At 32.9% G+C, this 17,124-nt stretch overlaps 2 protein-coding genes across 3 annotated transcripts; both read right to left on the reverse strand.

The window, feature by feature from the left end:
• Nucleotides 1–4,483: 4,483 nt before the first annotated feature.
• Nucleotides 4,484–11,088, reverse strand: LOC106109168 (required for meiotic nuclear division protein 1 homolog). Its single transcript, XM_013290575.1, has 8 exons — nucleotides 10,593–11,088; nucleotides 9,935–10,090; nucleotides 9,384–9,461; nucleotides 8,692–8,769; nucleotides 8,019–8,145; nucleotides 6,858–7,013; nucleotides 6,629–6,777; nucleotides 4,484–4,615 (listed from the first exon to the last, which is right to left on the reverse strand). Exons 1-8 carry the CDS (start codon nucleotides 10,955–10,957, stop codon nucleotides 4,528–4,530), a joined length of 1,197 nt encoding a protein of 398 aa, XP_013146029.1. The 5' UTR covers nucleotides 10,958–11,088; the 3' UTR covers nucleotides 4,484–4,527.
• A 153-nt stretch (nucleotides 11,089–11,241) lies between these two features.
• LOC106109153 (crossover junction endonuclease EME1) lies at nucleotides 11,242–17,086 on the reverse strand. 2 transcript variants are annotated; one of them, XM_013290561.1, is made up of 11 exons: nucleotides 16,941–17,085; nucleotides 16,803–16,865; nucleotides 16,501–16,557; nucleotides 15,702–15,838; nucleotides 14,593–14,766; nucleotides 14,039–14,211; nucleotides 13,490–13,560; nucleotides 12,644–12,749; nucleotides 11,830–11,912; nucleotides 11,627–11,739; nucleotides 11,244–11,464 (listed from the first exon to the last, which is right to left on the reverse strand). In XM_013290561.1, exons 1-11 carry the CDS (start codon nucleotides 16,960–16,962, stop codon nucleotides 11,309–11,311), a joined length of 1,155 nt encoding a protein of 384 aa, XP_013146015.1. In that variant the 5' UTR covers nucleotides 16,963–17,085; the 3' UTR covers nucleotides 11,244–11,308. The 2 variants fall into 2 exon arrangements, 1 of the variants encoding a protein (XP_013146015.1); XR_001225991.1 differs by having other exon boundaries at nucleotides 11,242–11,464; nucleotides 12,640–12,749; nucleotides 16,803–17,086.
• Between the last annotated feature and the right edge of the window lie 38 nt (nucleotides 17,087–17,124).

Consider the following 17,124-nt stretch of genomic DNA (forward strand, 5'->3'; position numbering starts at 1 on the left):
TTTTAAGGGTATTCCAGTCAAATAATTTCATAAAGAGTAGTGGGAGCACACCTTTCCATAAACTATCGCACAACTGTTGTGCGATTGTCGATTGTTTCGCATCCTCAACTGTTTAGTTGCACAACTAAATATCAAGTAGTGTACTCCATATCATACTAATATTATAAATGCGTACGTTTATATGGATGTTTGTTCGTGTTTGTAGTCTAAACAGCTAAACGAACCACCGTGAAATGTGGCATAGACGTAGAGACTGGAGGAACACATAGGCTACTCACTTTTGTTTTTTTAATTACACGCAGACGGAGTCGCGGGCGAAAGCTAGTAAGCTCATAAACATCAAAGCGTGATGAAACAGTTCCGCGATAGTAGTAAAAGACGCGCGCTCTTAACGTTAAAATATCATCCAGACATTTTGTTCAATAAATCTTATAAAAATCAACGAAGACGCCAGAAACGCAGTCAAAACAAGCCGCGGGGTCCTATTGTTCTCTTAATAATGGTATTGTGAAGGTCAAGAGATCACAGCGGGACCCTTACCCTTACCGCAGCTACCTGCTTAACTTTTTAATAAGTTTTTTAACTATTAGGGTTCCGTGTGAACTGAAAGAACATACTTTTTTACCTAACACCAAGGTAATTCTACCATAGAAAAATTGAAAAATTTTCGCTAAAACTTTTAAATTCCAACTTAAATTCAATTAACCACTATTTTGTGACATTCTAACAGTAACAAATATGAAACTAATACTTTATGACTGGCTTGCGTCCGCGAGTCCGTCCGCGTGGAATTGACAAAAACAAAAATAACATCTATACCAAAATTTCATCGAAATCTGTTGTAGCCTAAAGCTACAAAGTGTAACAAACATTCATCCATCCATCTTACCTTTCGCATTTATGATATTAGCACCTAAAATTAAAAGTACAATTATTAAAAATTATACGGAATCCCTAGAAAAGAAAACAATTTTTTTCGTATTCAGGAGCGTGCCTTTGTGGCCACAAAATGGCTTAAAATAGACAGGACTCGTTGAAAACACCTTTCATTATGAATACGATCCCTGCGTGGTTTAGAACTACCTGACTATTAAAATAATTATAAAGCAGTGAACTTATACTAAATCGTAAATCAAAACATACTTTGATAAAAAAACATCGTCTTTATGAAAAACTGTAACCGCTAAGAGGGTGGTTTAATCCTTGCTCATTTTTTATAACAAGTTAAATTAGCTGGCTTCATGTTTCCTTGAAAATAAATCCTGTTAGAAAGAATATATTTCAATTGTCAACACTCGATTACAGTTAAATAAGAATTAAAGAACATAAAGTTAAAATATCTCTTTACATTTCTATTTAAAAACATAGATAAGTTCGTAAGCATGGCGAAGATAATTTATGGAAAATATCAAACATCTACCGTTGAATTATCTACAGAACAGACATTATTTAAAAAAATAACTCACCTTAAATTTTACGCGTCAACAATCTGCTATCACAAAGTTACAGATTTTCCACAACAACGGTTTATTATAATAACCATAAATAAGGTTAGAAATCACAGCGTAAATCCTAAACTCAACTATATGCCAAAAAGAGTTTTCAAATAACATTAACTAACACTGGCAACTAATAAACTGTGATTTTTATTTATAAAAGATACAGGACCACCCAACGTTTGACAGCTGACTGGCAGAAAAAAATCAGCGTGTTCCCCGCGCATGCGTATACTCTATTATAGACATGCGTTTTGCGAAATTACAATAAGGGTGGATTTCACAAAGGAAAATGTCGTGAGCAACCACCGCATTTTAGTTGTTTCAACCATATAGTCTTTTATAGTTTTGTATTTCGAACAATTATTTATGTTTAAAACAACTTTAAGAGTATGAATTAAATGTGGTCAAGATCCATATTAATAAAAACGACAGAAAAGTTATTCTAAATTCAAATCTCCAATTTTCTAATTTCAAATCGCAAATTTAGTCTAACCAAGTAAATATTTTCCCGCCTATTTTCAAAAGAAAATAGTTATTTAACAGATACCTACTTAATTTAAATATCTATGTCTATACTAATGTTATAAAGAGGAAAGATTTTAATTACTGGACTTTTGTATGTATTGAAATAGCTAAAAAACTACAGGACCGATTTCAAAAATTATTGCACCATTAAAAAGCTATGTTATCACTAAGTAATATAGGCTATATTTTTATCACGCGGACGAAGTCACAAGCAACAGCTAGTTATTTACAAACTAGAACGTACATTTATATAGAGGTCAAGGAATGTATTACACGTACAAAACATTTCATTTACTCTACAAACTATCTCAACACAAAGAGACCATGACTGAACAAACATGAGTGTAAAAGCAGCTAATGAAAAGCACGAATTCATTTTGAATGCAACATGATGGACCGTTTAAGTCTATTCAACTTGGCAGACAAGTCAAGGTTGGCTGAGCTGGATTTAAAAGTTATACGTGGTGCATAAAAGGCGAGAATTTAAGCTTTGTTCCACAGATGCTAAATGTCGGTTATGATTCTAATTAAAACATTTCAGAATAACTTAATATTTACATACGATCTAAGAATCTTCTTAAGATCATGAAAAAACATCTGCAATACGATGTTAAGAAAATTAATAACGTATATTACCCATCCTATTGGCTAGAGTAAGCAACTTGATACAGTACTAAATAGATAGTAAACGGTGCATATTATCGGAGAACGTGAAACGAACTGCCTACAAAGCGTCCGTCGTGTTGATGTTGACAGTCGTCTACATTTCCGGTGCACGACGTAACTGTCGCGTCGTAACTTTGACGGTCAGTCGCATAAGCAAATAAAGTTTTTTTTCACTACTTTTATTATGACGAGTAAACTAGAGCTTGACTATGATCCCACGTAATGTGGTTTTGATTGGACAGGGCCGGTTTTATCATTACTGGCACCCTGGGCAATTTCTACAGCTCCCAGCAATACAAACCCATACGATAAAGGCATGGGGGCGACATCTCGGCGCCTCTTCGTTAGGCGCCCTGGGCGATCGCCCACCTCGCATTTCCCAAACGGCGGTGCTGAGTCTGGACTTTCGACGGGAATACTGAGAATTTGAGAGAGCCGAGAATTTGTTCAAATCTTTTGCCAAATTGTTTCTAAACAATACAATTACCTTATTTATAACCGGTAAAAAAATAAGGGACATAATATGTATTTGTGTAGATGTTTCGGCAATGAAAATGCGTGTATATGCTTAAAATCGATATAACTTCGAGTGATTTCATAAATAATTTCGATTGCAACATTTTATAGTTTTCTGTTTCAGTAAATAATACACAAAAAATATTAATGATTATTACTGTTCTATAAAAGTCTATCAGAGGTCCGCCATCTTGATTAACATTTACAGGAGACTTTAAAGTACTAAAAATAGTCGCGAACTACAAGAAAGGGCGGGAACGAATAAATTACAATACGCAAACAAACATTAAAACAGTCTTTTACGATGATAAAGCCATATTTATATAAAGGTTTTGATGATAGTATCAGTTTAAGACTTGAAGTACTGAAGGCGAATTAATTTTCATACAATATTGTACCCATTCAGTAGCAAATTCAATCTTAATCCTCTAGCAATAAAGAACAAAATGCAATGTCAATAATAGCCAATCGATTCCGAACTCGTTCGCTAGTTTCACCAAAGCGATTTTTACAGCGAACTTTAAGATGTTTATCTGAACAACTTGCTCATTCATTACTGATCATTATTTTTAATTAACTTACGTGAAATTAAGGGTAATAACACACTTGTCATATTTGAGGGTCGCTCCTTAGCTGAGGTAAACTTACCTCAATTATAATACTGGCCAGATACTAAAACGTATTTTAAATGCTACGCTTCGTAAGCTCTGATTACAATTTGATACAGGTCCAAATATGAATGAATTTGGAGTTTAAAGGCTGGCGATGCCGTTAACTAAACTATCAAACAACAGTTGTACGATTGTCGATTGTTTCGCAGACAATTCAACTGTTTAGTTGCACAACTAAAAATCAAGTAGTGTGCGCACCTCATAGTATCATAAGAATCAAAGCGATTAAACAGTTGTGCGATAGTTTAGTTTCAGGTGCGCACGTAAGCTTGGCCTTATCATTTAAGACGCTGTTACATATTTAAATGTTTACTATTCGGCTGTAAGTATGGTAACTTTAATACTATTTCCAGGCGTGAAGCCATTTTGTCGATATAGTTAGATGCCTTTTTCAATAATTATTATGTGCTTAAAAACTGTTAAATTATCTATAAACCATCTTCAATAGTTAAGTAATCACAATCAAAAATAATTACTTCCGATAAATAATTACTAAGGCAACATTTCACATAAATGAAATATTGCTATGAAAAAACTTAAGGTAAATTCACAAGTGATTCAATAAAAAGTGTTTTTTTTTTGTAAATTATTTATTTAAACTTAAATATCTTATGATTAAAGCTTTGTTTTATTTACAAACTGATTTTAAATTACGTATCGATGATGGAAAGGTCATGAAATAAAGGGTCTTCAAAGTCCATTGAATACGTAGATTTACGACGCACTTTGCGAGAACTCCTGAAAACGTATGAACATGAAATAGACGTTAATCGAAAACTTTATTACCCGTTAGAACTTGTGCACACATTTAAATATCGTACAACCGTTGTGCGATCGTATCGCAGCCAATTCAACTGTTTAGTTACATAACTAAAAATCGAGTAGTGTTATCACCTACATATGTGGTCATAGGAATAAAAGCGTGGCTAAATAGTTGTGCGATAGTCTAGTCAAAAATGTGCGCAAGATCTTAAGATATTGTGCACTTAAAAAGTAATACGGAGTATGCATAAAGATATTTTTAATTAAAAAAAATAAAAGAAAATAGTACACTAATTAATTGTAATATAATTTCGACTAATGAGCGACCACTACATATTTTATTGGACACTAGCAATCCATACACAGCTTTTCTGTCATATCCATACCCTTCCTGTTGATATACAGTAGAATTCTAATTTGAAATTAACTTTTAAAATCTTGAACTTTTGGAGTTTATTAGTTACATACATTATATAAGATTTATAAATAAAAATATCATAAAGTAAATAGATTTATTTTCAACACCTTAAACATTTATATAAATTAAATAAAACTATTTTATTTAAATATAACAAACAAATTTTATTAATGTATCTACATACAATAGTAAATATCCAATATCTACATATATTTATTGAACTTTGGCAACATTTTAGAAAATACACCCAAATTATAACATATATAAACACATAATTATATTAACTATTACATACATTTTACTTCAGAACATACTATATTATATTATATTATATTATATTATATTATATTATATTATATTATATTATATTATATTATATTATATTATATTATATTATATTATATTATTAAGTAAATCTATTTTTTTCGTCTTTTATTATCCTTTTTCTGTTAAAGTTGCATGTAAAAGAAATAATATTAAGTTAGTAAATATAAATAAACTAAAATAATTATATAATGAATATAAATCATCTCTGTCATGAACGAAAACAATTAATATTTAATTTATTCTTAAAACATGCTAATTAATCTAAAGATACCAAAAAACTACACCAAACTATAAAAATACTACAGACTATAAAAAACAATATTTATCTGGCGAAATAAGAAACATCTCTTATGAGGTTAAGATATAACTCATTGCATCAAATCCCATAACTATTGCTCGCGACTTCACCCGGGTGAATTTAAAAAGATAATAAAAAACATAGCCCATGTCACAGTTATAACATAGCTTTTTAAAAATGAAATAACTTTGGAAATTGACCTTGTAGTTTTTCACTTATTTCAAATTTACAAAAATACGAAATTACAAATCTATTCACTTTATATATATACTAGCTTTAGCCCGCGACTCCGTCCGCAAGGAATTAAGAGAAAAAACAAAAGTGGTCTATGTGTTTTTCCAGACTATTCTCTACATCTAATTCATCTAATCAAATTTTATCGATATCCATTTAGGCTACAAACTCTAACAAACCTCCATCCATCCATACCTCCATCTAAACTTTCGCATTTATAATAGTATAGACAGTTTCATCTGTCATTTTATAAAATCTCATCTATACTATTATAATAAAGTGTAAACACACACTTATTTGTGGCCTAAGATGTCAGCAATTACAGCATATTTTTGAATAATTCACTTTTTAATAAAAATCCCAACACTTACGTCACGCTTTAGACTATACATTTTAAAGCCATTAAACTTAAGGGGTAAATATTTTGGATAAAAACCCTAATGTGGGAAAGCATAAGTTGCTGCCAACATCAAGGAAACAAGGTTGTCATCATGTCATTATGACATTTGTAATTTGAATGTAAACAATAAAAAAACATTATAATTTTATGCGGATGAAGTCGCAGGGGAACAGCTAATAAGAGATATAACCTTTTTTGCCAGACTTTAAAAGTATACAATATAAATATTAATTTTCAATAAACCTTATCCCATACACATAAGGTTCATATTCCCTTACTCAACTATCGACATTATGTTGCCTCATGAAGTACCTCTCAAAGAAGTGTAACAACTCGAAGCAGACCTCCGCTAATATGAGCGCTATCACCATCCATTCCAGTCTCACGTGATGTCTGTCCGCAGCCCACGATGATAATAACTCTAACAGTTCCACACAATGGGATAAACGTTCGTTTAACACCTATAATATTACCAAAATATATTAAAAACGTATATGTATAGATATAGCTGATTTCATTAAAATGTAATATTTTGACATACCCTTGTCCGCCTCGGTATAGTGAAATATGCAACTGTATTGGAGTACAATCTTTCTAATTCCTCTTCTTCCCAATAAAAATCTGGCGTATCCAGTAAATCTGATTCCACGTTCAGTCGATGTCGCAAAGAGAAAAGTTCTCCTAATTTCCTTACTACCTGAAAAACAGTGAAATAAATGTATTACTTTAAAAGTTCAAATATAGAATATTGGGTCAAGTTTTTGTCTCTCGCAATAAATTTTTTCAATGTATTCACACTCCAAACTAAATATATAGCCTATAGCGTGTCATAAATATAGGGGTTTTTATTAATACACTAGCTGTTCCCTTGCGGCTTCACCCGCATGAAATTATAATCGTTTGATTTTATTGTTTTTATTTGTCAAATGTCACTTTTCAAATGCCTAAATGTCAACCTTGCTTACTTGATGTTGGCAGCAACTTACGGTCTCTTTCCCACAAAAGGGGTTTTTATCCACAATATTTACCCCCTAAGTTTAATGGCGTGAAAATATATAGCATAAAGCGTGACGTAAGTGTAGGGCTTTTTACTAAAGAAAGAATTATTCAAAAATATGCCGTAATTGCTGACATCTTAGGCACTTCACTACACACTACACACACTTCTAGTGTGTGTTTACGCTTTATTATAATAGTATGGAAGTATAGATATATTATTCAATAATATGCTGTGATTAATTTCATGTTACATTACAAAGAATTGTGTGTTTACCGTTACATATTAAGAATAAATATAAATAGATAAGCATTGCAAAGTTATACCATCTCATCATCATCATCATCCACTTGCCCTTATCCCTTACGGAGGGTCGGCACAGTATGTGCTGTTCTTCCATACATCTCTATCAGCCGTCATATCTGAATCCACTCCTTTCTTAAGCATATCCTCTTTCACACAATCCATCCATACTTTTTTCGGTCTTCCTCTTCCTTTGTAGCCATCCACATTCAATCTCAACACTTTCTGGTTTATGTCCCCATCATTTCGTCGCATAACATGTCCATACCACGCTAACCTTTTGCTTCTCAATGTCTCCACCACTGGCGCTACTAAAGTTATACCATCTATTAGTAGCAATAATTAAAACAGTGAAGTTATTCGTTATTTCAAGTATAATTGAGTTTTTAAGAAGACACTTACTTCTTTCTTATCGACATGTGTAGCTCCGTCCCTTTCCATGATAGCGCTGTGTTCTCTGACAGAAGCGGCGAGCGACTCCAGGCGCGCTTCCCAAGCTCCGAGCCGAGCTGACTGTGCCATAGCATGACTTCAATTGTAAAAAAAAACAATAAAAATACATTAAACGTTGGATGGAATACCTATATTAAATATCATACTAATATTATAAACTACCTTTGGACCGGGACTCCGTCCGCGTGGAATTAAAAAAACAAAAATGAGTACCTATGTGTTTTCCATACTATCCTCTACATCTATGCCAAATTTTATAGAAAACCGTTGAGCCGTTTAGGCTACAAACTCTAACAAACATCCATCTAAAATTTTGCATTTATATTAGTATACTGGGAAAGTTTAGATGGACGGATTTTTGTTAGTTGGTAGCTTTGGCATAGATATAGTCTGGATGAACACATAGGATACTTAGTGAGTCTTTAAGGTTCCATGCTAACGACGTCGTGGACAAAAGTTATTTAATTATAAAATGTTTCAGTCGTCCTTTATTTTTTATATATCATTGACGGTTAGATTTTAAATAAAAATATTTTGTTCACATCAATAGAAATGTTAAATAAAAAAATAAAACTTTTAATTTGTCTATTGTTTTTTTTAACAATTAGTGAATATTACTTACCTAAAACTGTACTTTTCCAAAGAATTATCTCTATCTGGTACTAAAACGAAGCAGGATTCTTGTAAATGGCATTTTTTACTGTAATACAAATTTATATGACATTAATATTATTAACCATATTCCATACATACAAATAAACCTCATAAAATCATTTGGAACGATATAACTATTGGATCTATTAAAAACAATAAAAAGTATGCAAAAAATATAACACAATTATATTAAATTTTACTTGAAAACTTTCCTTTTAATGTTTCATTATACAAAATAAGTGTTTTCCAACATAAGATAACTTACATTTTACTAACATTATAAATGCGAGAGTTTAAATCAGTGATTCTCAACCACAGTGTCGCGGCACTTTTGTATGCCGCCAAATTTTGCATATATTTGTTACAAACTATTTATGCAGTATGTAAGTAATAATTTTTATCTTTTTCTTTGTGTGCTGCCAGATTTTGAAATCGGTAAATATGTTCCGCAACAAAAAAAAAGGTTGAGAATCACTGGTTTGGATAAATGGATGTTTGTTAGTTCACCATCTTAACAGCTGGACGGATCTCTATGAAATTTTGCATAGAAGTGGAGCATAGTCTGGAAGACCACAAAGGCTACTTTTGTTATTTCATGCAACGCCCGCAAGTCGCGGGAGTAAGCTAGTTTGTAAATAATATTTAGAAATAAATACTCACACATTAGGCTGATATACATAAGTCATTACTTCCCTTTCTCTTTCTATAACATCTTTTGGATATCCCTCAATCTCATATCTGTAAAGAATTACCAAAGATTTATACTTGTTTATTCATATTCTTAAAAGTATGTATGAATAAATTCAATACTAATTAATACTAATATTATAAAGGGAAAGATTTATATATTTACGAGTAGATTTCTATATTGTAATAGCTCAAAAACTACTGGGCCGTTTAAAAATTCTTTCACCATTGGAAAGGTAATTTATCTATGAGTAACATAGGCTATATTGTTTATTCTGTTTGGTTTTTATGGGGACGAAATCGTGAACAGCTATAAATAATAACAAACCAGTCGAAACAATTTCACCTTTATAATGTAATCACAGACTTATTAAAAACTAAACAGCTGAAGGGATCTCAATGAAATGGCATAGATGTAGAACATAGGCACACACTGGCTACTAATTAAGTTTTTTTTTAAATTCCACATAGATAGATTCACACACATTAGCTAGTAGACAATAAATGATACATTTCATACAAACCTTTTAACAAAATCGAGAACATTGCTAGCTTCTAATTCTGTGCAATTCCAAAACACAACTGCACCTTCTTTGAAGAAAATAATCTCTCTAGGTTCTGTGCCTATTGTGTAGACAGGATTTGCAATCACAACATCTCCTACTTCATGTGCCTTTAACCTGAGTAGAAACAAAATGAATAATTAAGTATTAAGATATATTAAAAGCAGTTATTTTAACCAAGCATATATGGATGTAAAATAGGCAAGAAGTTGCCAATCAATTCTATAAATCAGTCTATACTAAGTTTTGCACATGACTTTGTTTGCAAGGACTTAAAAACATTCCTAGCATAACTATAGGCTATGCTACTCAGTGATAATGTACATTACTATGAGGAAAGAATTTTTGAAATCAGTCCAAAAGTTTTCGAGTTTATTAGATAGATTACAAATTAAAATCTTTCCTCTTTGTGAAGAGACATAGAATAAATGCAAAAAAGAGCTAAACTGTTAATTTCCGATTTGATTTTGTCAACATCATTTATATTTAATTACTGTAGTTTACTAAAGGGTGCTTAATTAAAATGAATTTATACAGTTTAACAAAAATCATAAAAATTACAACATCCAATAATTACGTCATAATATCGAAATTTAGCTAATATATTGAGTAACCTTACTTCCCGGGTTCGTAAAGTTTCTGTTGTACTAGAGCTTCTTTTAATGCTTTCAAATCGTAAGAATTCGCTGTTGCGTAAGCAAATGTTAAATAATGTCCTTCCTTTTTGGTTAAATCCTCAAGTACCGCCTTTTTATGCACCGTCTTCTTTTTCAATGGTATACTAGCGTTTTCTAAAGCAATTACCGGTTGGATTGTATCGGTAGTATATTTTCTTATTGTTAATTGCCGTGATAAATGTAATATATCGTTTTTATTATGCAAAAGCAATTTCACCGGCGAAAAATCGACATTGGAAAGCATGGAACTCCTGTTTGAAATATTCCGGATCGCACTTACGGCAATTCTTGTTAAATACACTGTCATTGTTAAAAATTATCGGAGAAATACAACTAAAACACACACTTAAAAAGTACAAAATTAAGTTTTATTCTTATTCATTTATAGGATTGAAAACAATTTGTTTTGATGTTTCAAAGTGACAGCAGTCAGAGTGACATTGAAAGTGGGGACTAGGGATGTCATTTTCAATACCAATGCCAGATTATTAACCCCCATAAAACTCGTCTGGTACATGAGAAGTGCATAGTACGATACGGACTTCAGACTTTAATGTATACAGCTATATATAACAAATAAATCTACCACCATATCAGTTTCTATTGTCTTTATTGTCTTGTAATGAAATAATTTATTTGTCAACAAAATACATAGGTACTATTCAATTAACATATTTCCATCTTCAGCAGTGAGTAGGGTGTGTAATTTTCTGGCAAATTCAGGTCCGATCCTGCGAGCTCTACTGCCCGGGACAGCAGAGCGAGACACTCCTAACTCGGCCACTGCCTTTACACCTTCCGGCTGCATTAAGATCTAAAATTAAATTAATATATTTCAACATACGAATTATAAATAATTTTTCGGTGGATAGCAATCAATGTATTTTGACATATAGAATGACAACAGACTAATAAATGGCTTTGTATTATTACTCGATCATAATCGCTATGATAATTTAATATTAAAAAACCCAACCTCATACAAGTCCAACGGAGTTTTATACTGTGCACACAAAGCACGCGATGTCTCCAAGCTGCTTTGTGGCAACACCGCTAGCATTTGCTGCCACAGACAACTCAATCCGTTACCTTTAAAAATTAAAAAAGGAAACTAACACAGAAATGGGGATCTAAAATTTTTAAATCACATCATTTTTATCAAAAAAGTTGGTAACTTACCATCTTTATCTACTGAAACACATTTCTTATTATCTCCACGCATGTAGAAGTCCGCTTGCTCGTCGCAAGCGCGTTTCAACTGCCTAAAACATAGAAAATTGCTTAACAAATATCGGTTAAAGTGACACATTGGATATAGCAACCAACATAGAGAACACGGGTGGGCAAAAATCGCGAGCTACTTGCGGCACTTTGAAGATTTATTTGTGGCTCTTGAAAAACTTAAGTTGCCATTTAAGTGTTACCATACAAATAAATATTATCGTTCCATATATTACAAAGAACAAAAAACTTGATACTATAATAAAATTTTGCATTTTTAAATACACACTTATAATAATTGATGCCTGGTGATCCATCACACAGGGCGCGACCCTAGTTTGGACACTAGTTCCCTGCCCACTAGTTTGGACACTAGTAATTGCGACTAGCGAAAAATCTTAAATTCTGAAAAGTTGCTCAGTATACGAAGGAGTTTGGCCACCCCTGGTATGGGCTTACAACTGTGATCGGTAGCTCAGAACTTGTTAGAACATGTTAACTTCAACACAATTCAAGCCCGTAATCCTGAGGGGAAGGTCATACATATGTCATACATTTCACAATACTGTTAGGAATAAAATTAGTACCGTGCTATAGAATTGGCGCAACTCTAGATTATCGGCATAAACGTCACGTCCCTAGCTGACAGCTGTCAAATGTCACTAGAAGTATGGATAGATTTGGCGCGCATCCTAAGTCTTGACGAGAGGTATTGCTCCGAGTTAAAAGCGACAGTATCAATTAAATAAGTTGTCTAATAATACATACATACTTATATGGTGCTTCGGCAATCGCTTTAGTGAACTGCACAATGAGTAACGCAAGTTCATTGGCTTGGTTCACAATAACTGTGTCACATCCTGTACTGACAAGGAGATCTGAAATAATTCATTATATTAGCTTTTGTTCTCTATCTACTAATATAACAAAGAGTAAACACACACACACGTCTTTGTTGCCTAAGATTTCATCAATTACAGCATATTTTTGGATAACTCTTCCTTTCATAAAAAGCCCTACACTTCCGTTACACTTTAGGCTATATATTTTCACGCCATTACACTTAGGGGTAAATATTTTGGACAAAAACCCTAATGTGGGAAAGAGACTATAAGTTGCTGCCAACATCAAGGAAGCAAGGTTGCCATGGTTTGACATCATGTCATGTCACTTTGACATTTGCAATTGATAATTTGACAAATGTAAACAATAAAATGATTTTTTTAAAATTTCATACAAATGAAGTCGCATGGGATCAGCTAGTTCTGTATAAATAAAAAAAAATTGTCTATTACGCCCATGCCAAAATTCTCCATATATGCTAAATTTCAAATCCGCAACCATACATCCATACAAACTTTCGCATTTATAATATTAGCAAATAATATAGACTATAGTTGCGGATGTCTATGGGCAGCGGTCGCTTCGCCATTTTGGCGGATTCGGGTGGCCGCTTGCTCGTTTGCCACCTTATGTTATAAAGACTACCACAAGACTCGATTATCTTTGACCATAATTTATGACTTTAATGTCATTAATTGGTTGTAGAATGAATTAAATGTAGACTTAGTATAAGAAATGTAGATTACTGGTTTACTTATGACATAATTAATATTACCTGAGATAGCCATTTCTAAGTCCACTTCACTCATAACTTGGTTGTTTCCTTTTGTCTTCTTTGAAGCGGTCCTAAAATATATTATGTTCCCAGATGTATTTATTTATGCCTAATCTCAATAATCTAAATCAATATTATATAGAAAAAAGTTGAAATCCACTGTACTGATTTAAAAAGTTACTTTATCACCAAGTAATCACACTAAAATTATGAACGCAAAAGCTTAGATAGATGGGTGGATGGATGTTTGTTAGAATTTGTAGGCTAAACGGCTGAACGGATATGTAGAAGACAGTCTGGAAGGACATATAAGCTACTCACTTTTTTATTTTTAATTCCACGCGGACGGAATCGCGGGCGATAACTAGTAGGCTTTAATTAGTTAGTAGTAGTAGTAATGCGGTCGTGGGCAAAATCACGTATATTGTGATATTTCCCATCGGTCACTACCCACTGCCGAAACATTAATACACAAAAAAATATAATCCTTAAAAAACATACTAGATAAGATAATTCAATAAAGCCAAATCTATGTAAATCAAAACTTACTTGAAATACTCCTGTTCACCGAATATAATTAGAGTCAGTTTAACATTAACTATTTCACTAACGGTAGCAATTTGTTGTGACAACTTGTGTTCACATATGTATTGTGCAGCGTCTGCAGCCATCATCACATAGAGTCCACGATCACTGACCTCATGACGAGGTGTCATATCTAACTGAAATAAGTAGACAATTATATAAATACTAACTTGCGCCCGCGACTCCGTCCGTATGGAATTAAATAAACACAAAGTAGTCAATGTGTTCTACCAGACTATCCTCTATGTCTATGTCAAATTTAATTGAGATGTATCTTGACGTTTAGGCTAAAAATTCTAACAAACAAACATCCATCCATCCAAACTTTCGTATTTATAATACTAGTAAGAAGAACCATATAATTTTTAATTAAATGTAGAGCACAATCTGGAAGAACACATAGGCTATTTAACTAATTTTTCCGAGCGTATGGAATCGCAGCCAACAGCTAGTATAAAATTTGATTTACAGTATAAAAAAAAATCAGATACATATTTGTACTGGCAATATATACTTACTTGTCCATCTTTAGAAACCAATGTTTGCGGTACACTCCGCTTCCATAAGACCAGACAAGGATCAAATAAGTCAATAGATGTGATAACCTTTGCTCCACTGGCAGATACTTCCCGTTCTATGTCACCCGCATACCACTTCTCCAATAAAGATGGGTGCACCTCTACTTGCATATACTGTGAAAAAAAAAATATTCTAAACTTGAGACTTCTAAATTGAGCTAGCGCCCATCTATCCTTCGGCCGTGTCTTCACTTGGCTTAGTTGGAATCATTGATTCCATTATGGAGAGTCACGCTATGCGGCACCGCAGGTCGGAAGCTCGGTTATGGCTACGCTGATACGAGCTTCCGACCAATGCGTGGAGGAGGGCCCGAGGGTTTTTAGTGGGTATGGCCGAACGACTTTAGACGAGTCCCACACTCCTTGCGCCACTGGTTTTGGCCCAGCGCAGGGGTGCGTAACTGCATTTTCCCTCACCAAAAAAAAAAAGAAAAAAAAAAGGTGGAATCATTGGCTGGTTTAACTATGTTAAAAAAAAAATTTAACAAGTTTCATGACATGATATTCTGGAAATAAAATGAACATCAGATAAATTACATTTGAATACTGAAACATTTCAATATGTTTCTTAAATTCATGTTTGAACAAATACCATTAAAATTTTAATGCCGATCAGATTGAAGTGGCTCTTACAAAGCGAAGTTTTGTAGGTTAGTTTCCATATTCAGCCTTAAGTAATAGCCAAAGGCATATTTTGTACTCTACTGTAGATATACATTAATTTCGAACAATCACTAAAAGTACGACAGTTTGGCGTTTTCATTGTAAAATATTTGTATTATCTACACTAAAGTTTTTTTTACACATGATGGGGGCAAACGAGCGGCGGGAACATACAGGTGGTCAACGACGCCCATGGATATCCGCAACATCAGAGGAGGAAGTTTTGTTGTTTTAATTGATTTATCAGATTGAATCATGAAAGTTTTAATAATTCAGTAGTTATTAATATTAAAAACATAGTTTATAAGAACTTGAAACACTGTTAGTATTTTTTTGTCAGGGGTACAAAACATGTTGTTAGTTTATTATCAATTTTAAATTATTACCTTCATACATTCACCAGGTTTATAAATCTTATTTAATTCTTGAATCTGCTTCTTTGCAGCCTTCTCTTCCGCTAACTTTTGTTTCGCATTTTCTCTGTCAGATTTTTTATTTTTAATACTACCTTGCACTGTCTTTTCTGTAAACCAATATATCTTAAAACATTACTAAGATTATTTCATATATAGGAACTAATTTAATTTTTTTTTACAATATAAGATGGCAAACGAGCAAGCGGCCACCTAAATCCGCCAAAATGTCGAAGCTACCGCTGCCCATAGACATCCACGATCGCAGATCCGTTGCCTACCCTTATCTGACGGAGGAGGAGACACACATAAAGAGGATATTGCCTCTTCCTATTCATCTCCTCCGCTGTCAAAACTACTTCCCCTTCCCATCCTCTCCTTATAAGAAAAGGGTGGTAAAGAGAAATGGACTTAATTTAGGCCTCCGGCACCACACTCATGAAACGAAATACGGAATTGCTTCCATTTCACGCCTGTCTCCTGTGTGGTGTGGTGCATCTAAAATATTAAACACTTTAGCTATAAAGAAAGTAATCTACTAAGTTACTATTGTTTTATAGTTTATTCAATTACTAGCTTTACGCCATGACTCCATCCACATGAAATTAAAAAAAAAACAAAAGCAGGTAGCCTATGTGTTCTTCCAGACTATCCTCTACATCTATACCAAATTTCATTGACATCCATTCAGCAGTTTAGGTTATAAACTGTTAGAAACATCCATCCATCTAAACTTTGGCATTTATAATATTAGTATGATATAGGTTTTTACCTTGTGTCTTCTTTGTATTTGTCCTAGTTTTTTGGGAGCCACTATTAGAAGTTGAACCTGTAAGACAAAAAAGCAACATTAAATAATGTTTCTTTAGTATACCATGCAGAACAAAGTACATACACTAGACATGTGACATTTCAAAGTATTTATAAGAATTTATTTTTACTAAAATTGTAATACTAAAAAGATTTGTGCTTTTACGATCATTTAAAATAACTGTATCTAATATTTGACTTATCAAGTCAGATAAAAGTTTACGCTTGTTTCTGATGTGCCAACTGAAATGCTGGGTACCATACCTGAGCAGGCCAGGTTCAATTCCACCGAAGGCAAATCCTCAATATAGTCATTCTGTCTATCATCTGTGTTTTTGAATAAATCATAACATAAGTCATCAATACAATCAATATTTTGATTTGTGTATCCGTTTGTTGTACCTTTAAATGTTCTACTATCCATGATTCTAGCCAGAAATAAGTTACATGAACAAATAAAAACTAAAGATTTATAAGTTTTACATTGTTAGTCGTATGTTAGCATATTTTTAAGGAGATTTATTATAACTTAAAGCTTGATTTTTTTTTTTTTTCTTTCCTTCTTGGCTTTCACACTTAAGTGTAT

This window comes from Papilio polytes, unplaced genomic scaffold (genome assembly GCF_000836215.1).
Source record: "Papilio polytes unplaced genomic scaffold, Ppol_1.0 DF824269.1, whole genome shotgun sequence".
NCBI lineage: Eukaryota > Metazoa > Arthropoda > Insecta > Lepidoptera > Papilionidae > Papilio > Papilio polytes.